Below are 10,000 nucleotides of genomic sequence, written 5' to 3' on the forward strand. Positions count from 1 at the left end.
TCTGTAAAAACAGCTAAAATCAAACAAGTTTCTTTGATTTTGTCAGTAAACCGCAAATTTCAGCGGCTGCCACTTGGCCCTAAACGCGCTGTTTTAACAGCGCGTTTAGGGCCATGTGAGGTGTCAGAAGTAGTAGTAACAGCAGCAGCAGTGGTAGTGGTAGTGGTAGTGGTAGTGGTAGTGGTAGTGGTAGTGGTAGTGGTAGTGGTAGTGGTAGTGGTAGTGGTAGTGGTAGTGGTAGTGGTAGTGGTAGTAGTAGTAGTAGTAGTAGTAGTAGTGTTAGCCGTAGCAGTAGCCGTTGCAGTATATAGCAGCAGCAGCAGACCAGTAGTAGCAGTAGTAGTCAAAGAAATGTATCTATATACATTTGAAGTGCGGGCTATAGACGAAAGCAAGAATTGATTCTCGCGCTTATTTCAGTGGACAATTGAAGCAGTTGTATTTCCTGTAGATGTTGTCCGTCAAATCAGGTTGAATCCGTTTTTACTTATTGTAGCTTACATTGGTGATCATCGTTTTACCTAGGTTGAATATGCACTCTACCTAGTTTAAAGCAGCTATCAACCCCCCAAACAAGCCAAAACCTAGACTCTGTTCTTTGTCTTGTTCTTACGCAATTCAAAAATAGATTCTTGGATTTCATGTTGAAAATATGCTCTGCCTGGATAACTCTCCAAGACGTTATTGGATCTCTTTCTGTGTGCTACATTTCAAGAATTTCTTTTGGTTTCATTTAAGGTTATAAAGAATGATTTACAGCAACAGTATAACACCACTGATATTTATTGCTTCTTTAAGCACAAAGATCCGAAGAATAGGTCCACCCTTACAAGATAGCTAGCGCCCTGCGGCTTGCCACTGTCAATCCTCAAACAAAAGAGAGGCCTCCATCTAATCTACTGGTCCAGTTGGACAAAGAACTAGACAAACGAAAAGAGTCATTCACTCAAGAAAATAATCCCCGATTTTGATTGGACGAGAGCAATACAGTTGTATCACAAATTGTTCCCTGTAGGGTTTCAATTAGCTTCCCATGCATGGTAACAACCACACGCGCACAAGAAAAAGAGGTAAAAATGGCCACTCCTGGCAAAAACTACGACAAAAACAAAAACAAGAGCAGTCAAACCTGGATGAAAGCAGTTTGTAGACAAAGATGCAAAAAAAGAATGGAGAATCCATATAGAAATTGTGTTCAGTGAGTGTGTTGTGAAAAAAGTGAGAAATGAAAAGAAAGAAAATAAAAAAGAGAGAAAATTGCGTGATCTTTCGTACAATTTGCAAACAGTTAATACTCGTGATAACTTAAAAGATCGCATATTGGACTGGCCTTGGGCTCGTTCGAATTTGAGAGCTTTCAAAACTGTCGCAAGTCGTATTTCCTATACAAATGATCGCAAATTTAAAGAGTGGTAATAAAAGGGATCACGATTATCAAGATTCAATTCAACTTAAAAAGTGTGGTAGTTAATTCTGTAAAAAATCAATGGGATCAAACCTGGCATCATGGCGGTCCTGTAAGGGTACAAACTGTTGATTTCTCACACAATTCAAGCAATAAACTGGTCCAATTTTATTCAAAACTGACTTCATCATTCACAAAATCAGGTATCTTCATTAATTTTGTATCAAAGTCACACGATGTGATCACTTGTCATGTTGACCGCACCCGTGAAGTTTCGACAGAACATTTTTCGATCTCATAAGGCAATGAAGCGACGAGACCAATCACAGCGAAGCATGCGTAAAACTACCACAAAATAGAACAATAACGTGTTTAAAGAATAGAAGGCGTTAATTTTACTCTTCCAATCGGTGATGGCATAGTGCTTTATTCTTCGTCTTTATGGACCCATTCCAACAAAGCTTTTTCCTTTTTTTTCAATCTACTGAAAAACCGCATTCAGTAAACAGAATTGACCTGCGTCACTATTAAAGCTGTAGCACAAAAACTGAACAATTACGTCTGTAATCACTTGTTTAGCCATTCCATTTGGCCATAGGTTTCTGATTTGGCTCGATAACAAATTGACATCATCACATATGTCCGCCATCTTGGATCTACCACCATCAAACTAAAAGGCGATCAAGAAGGGTAAATGGGCAACAAAGGTTTATTTGCAATACGTCCTGTCTTTTTAGTGCTTCCTTTTCAAAATGGCCAAACATACATTTAACAAGTGCATAAATTCATTTCTTTTATGTAAAGCAATGCTTGAGTTTTTCGGTTTTCTCAAAACAATATGACCTCGCCTTACCCGCTCGCGCTTATGCCGAAAAAGCACACGACCCCAAATTTTGCAATTTTTTTTTGTGAAGTCGCATAATTCTAGCCTAATGATACTGAGAGCTGATTTCTCAAAAGTCTAACAGCCAACAGCCGTTGCGCCCCGCGCCAGCCTTTAATTTACCGTCTATTTATTTCAAATTAATAACCAATATGGACTATCATAAGTTGGCCTGGAATTGCATAGCAGTGATTCTCATTTCTTAGATATAGTTACCGTCTTTTCAGCTTGAGACTGCTGAAGGTCACAAATCATTGTTATTATTATTATTATTATTATTATTATAATAGACTGAACGATGGATTTTCGTTGTCGTAAAACTTGCTGTGTTTGCGCTAAGTCAGAGAATACAGCACGTAAAACACAATTTTATGAACAGCACTTTCTGAATACTATTGAGCCCTTGGTGTCATTTTACAACAGATGGAAAGGGAATCCTTTCAAATAAAATCTAAATGAACATCAAATTCATTACATTTACGACTGAATAAGCGTGTAAATTAGGATGTTTTAATGAATTGTTGTACATTGGAAAGTTCGTTTCCCACGTGTTAACATAGAATGTGTATTTTTTTCCCTTAAAAATTCGCGGAACTGTACTGTCGAGGATACTCCAGTGTTTGATTCTTTTAGTATCAAGTTTCCAAATAGAAAACTTGTTATGTTGAACCTTGCACCTGAATTTGCTTGCACGATTCTGTGCCAGCTTCCAGCTGGGTCTCACAAGGAAGCCATTCAAAGTTGCCCGGCAACTGAATGTAATCCTAAAGGACCTTACATTGACCTTACGTCAATCCGTGCAAACAATGGAGAAAATTAGGGCCTGCAGATTAGAAAGTCGTTATCCAAATAAGTTCTGTATTTTCTCAGTTCAAAAGTGAGAGAGATATTCGCCAAGCAGAATTACAGATATAGTGAACTTTATCAGTTTCATCATTCATTCATTGTTTCATGTTTTCGTTTCTTCCTTTTTTACTCTCAGAGTTTTCAAACTTAAAGAAATGCTAAAATTTTCAAAATGTTAGATTTTTCAGTTTAGGCTAAATACAGGAAACTGGTTTAATTTTTTTTTCCATTTTGATCAATCATAATTTACATGTTTCAAAATCCATATGGCTATTTGAAAAGAGATTTCCGGGTCAGTCCAGAGTGAAAATTGGTTATCGTTACAGACATTTCCCTCTCGGATTTGCTTTGACAACCACTCAAGTGAACTCGGATGAAGCCCATTGAGACTGAAATCAAGTTACTCTTAGTTCGTCCCCCAAAACACAGAATTATGCACAACTGATGAGCTTACTCGTTTGGGTTGTTGAGGTCATTTCGTGCGAAAAACAGATTCGTCACCAGACGGCTGCAAATACCCATTCATCAGAATAATAAATGAATTTTTTAATTGCATGTTAATGGAATCGTGCATCTACGCCGATGAGACTGAAATTGTACTTAATTTATTTTTTAAATTATTAAAAAAAAAAACCTTAAGCCTTGGCTTAAGCCTGTTAGTATTTAAGCCAACGACAAAGGAACTCCGGAACCAAACGAGTGGGTAACATGACTGATCTGCAGTAGAAGTCTTGGTTCAAGTTGGAACATATGTGTTGAAAAAGGTAACAATTATGATGCTTTCATTCTGTTTGGAAACCGGAGGAAAATGACATTTTCTGTCGTGATAGTTTACAACATAGTAGTGCATGAAAAATGATAGAACAGATCTTTTCTCATGAAGAAAATACACCACCGACGTGATTCGCATCGAGAGAGAAGAGAATCTTTTACAGTGCAAAAAAGAAATAACAACAGACTTGCGAATTGATTTATTCAGTAAGTGCATGGAGGGTAGTTTTAAAATTACGAAAGGCTAACGACACACAAAAAAAATGTTTTTAAATTCGATGAACCAAAATTCTATTCTCTGATCCAATATTACCTTGCTCTAGCGTAAAACCAAAATAACAGAAAAGGTTATTTGGCGAATCTCTTTTAGTACTGTTGAAATTCATATCACAAAAAGCAGTTGAAAATGTTAAAAATAATAATAAAACAAACTACCCTGTTTGTTTACTTAATAATACCAGAGTAAAGTTTTTGAGTTAGTTATGAATTGCCCGTGGTTCTGCGAGAATAACCGAATCCAAGTTCCTGATAATTTTAAGTTTATCGATCCATTACGCAGAAAACTACTAATTTATTCCAAAGGCAGTGCGATCCATTAAGTTGAATAGTTCATTTAAAAGTGTGATGACTTCTGGACAGTTGTTTTGAATTGAAATCTCATAGAAATGCTTAATTTAATCCGATAAAACAACCACAGAAACCTCAATCTCTTTCTGGAAAACCCTGCTTCTATCTAAGATCTTTTTAGGGCTTCACTTTCTTATACTTTTCGAATTGTCCCATGATAACCTATTTGGCACTGACCTGATGAATTATCGATAATGGAGTTTTCACTGTTTTTATGCAAGAGACGTACCGCTTTGGTGCGCGGAAAACCTTTCTTTTTCAATTTTTTTCCACAGCTAGCTCGTTATTTGAGATAATTTTACTCAAGTTATAATCCCTTTCCATTCAGGTTTAATTCAAAGATAATTTTGATTGATTTTTGTCAACAGTAAATCCTACTGCACCATTTTTTTTTTCGTCGAACCTTCGAGATTTGGCAACTCCAACCACCCCCGAAAAGAAAAAAAAATACTGTTTATCGTCCCCAGAGAAGGCTCCTTTAATATCTGTAGGTAATATCTCATCTTGTTTCCTAGATTCCTTAAAACCAATAGAAACGAAAGAAGGGAGCCAGAGGCTACGGCAACATCTGATATTCCTAGAAACGATTATTTTTGTGTGAATAGCGATACTTTTGTTCCGATGCCGGAAAGGATCACTCGGCAAATAATATTGTGGTTCGCTTTTGCGAGAGGAAGAGCCCTCAATGCTATAACTTTTGCAAATTCATTAATTAGGTTCACCCGTTTCTTTTATTGTCGGCTTCAACGTCTTTCGCAACTAAACTTCAAAGAAAATCATGATGAACGTAAAAAGCCAAAGCATCCACCTGATGCAGTGGTCCCTTGGGACAAAGAAACGTGAACAAATCATTTCACGCTGTAAATGATAAATAAAAAAAATAGGAACCGAGTTTTCAGGTCAGTATGGACGCAAATTTCTTCAACCATCCCCTAAAATGAAAAAAGTTGACAAATAAATGAAAAATAAATCGTTAGCCCCAATTTCAAGTTGACAACGACTTCCATATTGTTTCGCATTTGAGTAAAAGAGAGAACAAATTTATTTATTTCAAACACCTTAACTTTTCAATGACACTGTAAAGAAAATTCCAGATTTCCGGTCAGTAACGAAGCAAATCAATTCAATGTGGCCCTAAATAAAATGCACTACAACCGACCAGCAACGCTATTTGCGACGAACCTTGTGAGGCAAAATGTAAGATGTGCGTGCGCATCTCATATAGTCTGCCCCGTCAGAGTTTTTGAGCCAGTGAATTTATTAGAGTTATTATGTCGAACGGAGAACGCGAAAGAGAGAGGAACTTCCCAGGGCATGTAGAGCAGAGAACCAACAAACCCGACCCATATACGGTGTGGAGTTTGGGAGAGGATCTTGGGTCGTGAGTTCTTTCACAATCTTTCACAATCAATCAAAATCGTTATTTGCATGGCTAGGCCGAGATCTAGCGACGTAATAGACTACTTCGACGATACGGCGGTTATTTTGATTTCTATTGTTTACAAAGATATTATGGGATGCTCAGGGGGGCAAAATTAATGTATTTGCCCCCTGGGCATCCCTTTAGAACAATATAATTCAAAATGGCCACCGTATCGTCGAAGTAGTCTATTAGGGACACATTCAGGCCAGCCACAACACCGGCAACCCCGTGCCCTGCTCTTGTCGAATAGTGTATGGGATGTTTAACGTCCCACGGAGTCTATAAAGGGTTGTGTTATAGTCCTTATCCGAGACGACTGCTCATTTCTTGAAAGTCTAACCATTTTTGGATGTAATAACAAAGGCAGCTTTTTCTCCTGATTCATTTAAAGACCCCGAGTGATGATCCGGCCGAAGTAGGCAAGAACAGCAATTACCTTCTACTTAAATATCGATTTAGATTTCCTGGCACTTAGTTTGGTGGGCATGCATACCTCAATTCTTTAGATACGAAATATTTTTCCCCTTAAATGATTCTCCGGTTGAATGGAAGGCCAAATCAAGCTGTTTCGAATGAAATGTTTCCTGGAAGTAAAGGTAAATATAATCATTTTTTTCCAAAAAAACGCAGCTTGCAGTGTTTGGAAGAACAAAATAAAGCGGCGAACTCATCGAAAGAGGTTCTACCGAACGTTGAAAAACAGAATCGATACTCTCTCCAGAGCCTTACATGGCACACCCCAACTGTTACTGTGAAAATTTTGTTCCTTTCACATTCAGCTAACAGACATTATCCATAGTTTTCAAAATATACGCAACGAACCGACACTTCATAAATCAACTGCAAAGGTGTAGAAACAACTTACACAGTACAAAGTTAATTCTGTTTCTTGTTCATTCCATAACAGAGGTGTGAAAAGTAAAATAATTTCTGCTTTTCACATATTCAGCTCACAATGTCAACAGACACTTTCTCCGTAACTTGTCAAAAATGAAAACAAACCCAGCATTTGCTTACGTCCTTAACAGATGTGTTGAAACAATTTTTATGTGTTAAATAAAATTATCGGTTGGGTGTGAAGATGCTTATCGCTTCACCTAGCACCTAGTCGGGTAAAGACTTGAAAAAATGAAGTGGTACAATTGATTTCTAGTGTTTTCGAAAGAGCAACAACACTGCATGAAGTGCCAAAAAAAAAATAATAAAAGACGAATCATAAATTGAATGCTTTGGTGGGACACAGGGGATTAGCCAGCCGGATTTTGCTTCTTCTAATAGCGCCTGAAAAAGGATTATTCCTCACATTTTCAACCTATGTACACTTTCCTTGATTTAATTTTATCTAGAGTATTCATTCCGTAACAGAAGTGCGGAAATTAAAATATTTTCGGTTTTTCACGTATTCAGCTAACAATGACAACAGACACTTTCTCCGCGTAACTTGTCTAACACAAACCCAACATTTGTTTAAGCCCTTAACAGCGGTGTTGAAACAATTTTTATGTGTTAAATAATAGAATTATGGGTTGGGTGCAAGGATGTTTATCGCTTCGCCTGGCATCTAGTCGGGTAAAAACGTGAAAAAGTGGGGTGGAATACAATTGATTTCGTGCGTTTTCGAAAGAGCAACAACATTGAAAGGGCCAAAAAAATTATTAAAAATGGCCGGATCATGAATTGAATGCTTTTGTGGGACACATCGGATTAGCCACTTTTTTTTTTTCGAGAGCAAATTACTTCGTTTAACAGCGCCTGAAAAAAAAATTTGATTCACTTCTATCTATAGCTTATGTCCCTTTTCATTACTGTTTTTTCAAAGGTTTTTTATCGATCTCTAATTTTCAAAATACTGACATACTACAACGCCATTTAAGGCTAAACATAAACATCACAAAATTTAAATCTGGGTTTAATTTTCCTGGAGGCGTTATCAATTTTTACTTTTGAAATCTTAAATTTACGAAGTCAATAAATGACCCTTTTACGGCATTGCTTACCGAAACAACCTTTTTCACGAAAAAAAGAAGAAAAAAAAGCAACTTTCCATCGTGCAAATTGCAAGTGCCAAACAATTCTAGAAAAAGGATGTCCGCGGATAAATTGAGAAAAAAAACGAAGGTTTAAATTCTTCCCTTTCGACCAATTGAGTGTTTACATTATAATAAATTGCAAAGTCAATGATCTAAACGACATTATTTTGCCGAAACGTGTGTTTATAACGAGGACAGTTACGTGAGTGCGGAATAATTATCAGGTAATCAACTTAGCTTAAAAACAGAACGAATGCAATAAAACCCATATATCGACTTCTGCCCCAGTATTTTATCACATAAAAAACAGGATGCCATGTCACGGAAGTAGCAGTTTTTGACAATTCTGTTATCCACCATTTTTATTAAATTCGTAGCCGAGAGTTGCCTTTTCTGGGGCAGGTGTGTTTCTTACTTTTAATAACAGCAAATACTATTGCTTTCTTGCTAATGTAGGAAAAGAACAAAAACAAAAAAAAATTGGGAGAAAGCTGCTTGTCGAAAATATTACTGAATTTGATTGAAACCTGAAGAAAATGTCACAATGAAAGTGGTTAACGTTGTTCTTTGCCTCCTTGAATTCTTACTTTTGACTCTGTTTTCTTTGACACACTACTGTTTTCACGTTGTGAGCGGTCGCCAACAGCAGGGCGGCCGCTTTTTATTTACATAGAACTAGGAAGCAAAAAAGTGTTTTCTAAGGAAGTGATTTTCAAAAGTGGAAACAAAATTTTCATTTAGAATGCAAATTTAATAAATGTGGAAACTTAAAGGCTACTGGACATACGCGCGGAACGATTGTGTTTTCTCTAACGGGGATAAACATTTACCTATATTTTTCGTTGTCTTCTTAAAGACGACCTTCTTAAAGACCACCACTTCCTTTTTGAGCTGAAAGAAAATCAACCCAAAAAATGATGGAAATTTACTTCATTAGCTTTCTTCTGTAAAAATTTCAGACACTAATGGAGCACCGCGAACAAACAAAGAAATGGTCAGCTCTGTAGATGGTAACTCTTGAACCGCTGTGCAGCACTGCAGAACTTTATGAAGGAACTCTTCTGACGCACCGCGCAAATCAAATGAAAAATCACAAATTTGGACCTTTCACCGCCGAGTTTCGAAAACTACTCATTTAAAAAAACGGCTGACCTCAACTGTGCAACTGTCAACAGACCGTCAGAAGAGCTATGGAGAACAACTCAGCAAATGCATCAAGCGATGATCTGATAGTGAACGGGTCGGATGGCACGGTTATATTTGTCATACTCGTCCTGGTGCTCATAGTTGCCACGGTCATCGGTAACGGCTTCGTCTTTATAGCGGTTTACACCTTCCGCGACTTAAGGACGGTGACAAACTATTTCGTTCTGTCACTTGCTTCGGCGGATTTAGCTGTGGCCCTCTTGGCGATGCCAGTTTGGCTCATAAGTTCTCTTGTCCCCCTCGAGAACGACGATGAAAAGTTTATCCTGGACTTGGGTACCAAATGGATCGATCCATTCTGCTGCACTGCCTCCATCATCAACGCTACTCTGGTGTCCATCGACCGGTACTACGCGATCAGCAGGCCGTTGCACTACAAAACGGTGGTCACGCCTCGTCGCGCCAGACGTTCCATAGCTCTCGTCTGGGGATTCTCCGTGGTCATCGCTTTGATTACCTTCCTGCAATACCACGAAAACTTCGATGTTATCCACGGTTATGTGATCTTTTTATTTGTGACACTCTTTTGCCTGCCACTGGGTATTATGTCCTTTGCATACATTTCCATCTACAGGGCCGCAGTTCACCAGTTGTCCAAGATGCGTTCCACTCGTCCTGGCACTTGTCCGGCGGGAGCAACGGGTAATGAGCAAAGAAAGAGATATTATTACACGTTTGAAAGGCGAAAACGTTTCTTCAGGGAGCTCAAGATTACTAAAATGCTTGCAATCATTGTGAGTCTGTTCATCATCTGCTGGAGTCCTTTTCTTGTTGTTACCCTTATCGAGGCATTCACATTTCACGAAATT

At 38.0% G+C, this 10,000-nt stretch overlaps 2 protein-coding genes across 2 annotated transcripts in view; one reads left to right on the forward strand and one right to left on the reverse strand.

Annotated features, from left to right (window-relative positions):
• The window catches only part of LOC138015821 (guided entry of tail-anchored proteins factor CAMLG-like), a 25,271-nt gene that overhangs the window by 5,978 nt on the left and 9,293 nt on the right, over positions 1-10,000 (reverse strand). The window lies entirely within an intron of this gene.
• Positions 3,682-10,000, forward strand: part of LOC138015820 (alpha-1A adrenergic receptor-like) — a 6,927-nt gene continuing 608 nt past the window's right edge. The window contains exons 1-2 of the mRNA XM_068862935.1: positions 3,682-3,898; positions 8,945-10,000. The exon at positions 8,945-10,000 is cut by the window's right edge and continues 608 nt beyond it. Of these exons, the coding sequence (XP_068719036.1) occupies positions 9,176-10,000 (825 nt within the window). The 5' untranslated portion in view covers positions 3,682-3,898; positions 8,945-9,175. The remainder of the gene's footprint in view (positions 3,899-8,944) is intronic.

Source organism: Montipora capricornis, chromosome 9 (assembly GCF_036669925.1).
Source record: "Montipora capricornis isolate CH-2021 chromosome 9, ASM3666992v2, whole genome shotgun sequence".
Taxonomy (NCBI): domain Eukaryota; kingdom Metazoa; phylum Cnidaria; class Anthozoa; order Scleractinia; family Acroporidae; genus Montipora; species Montipora capricornis.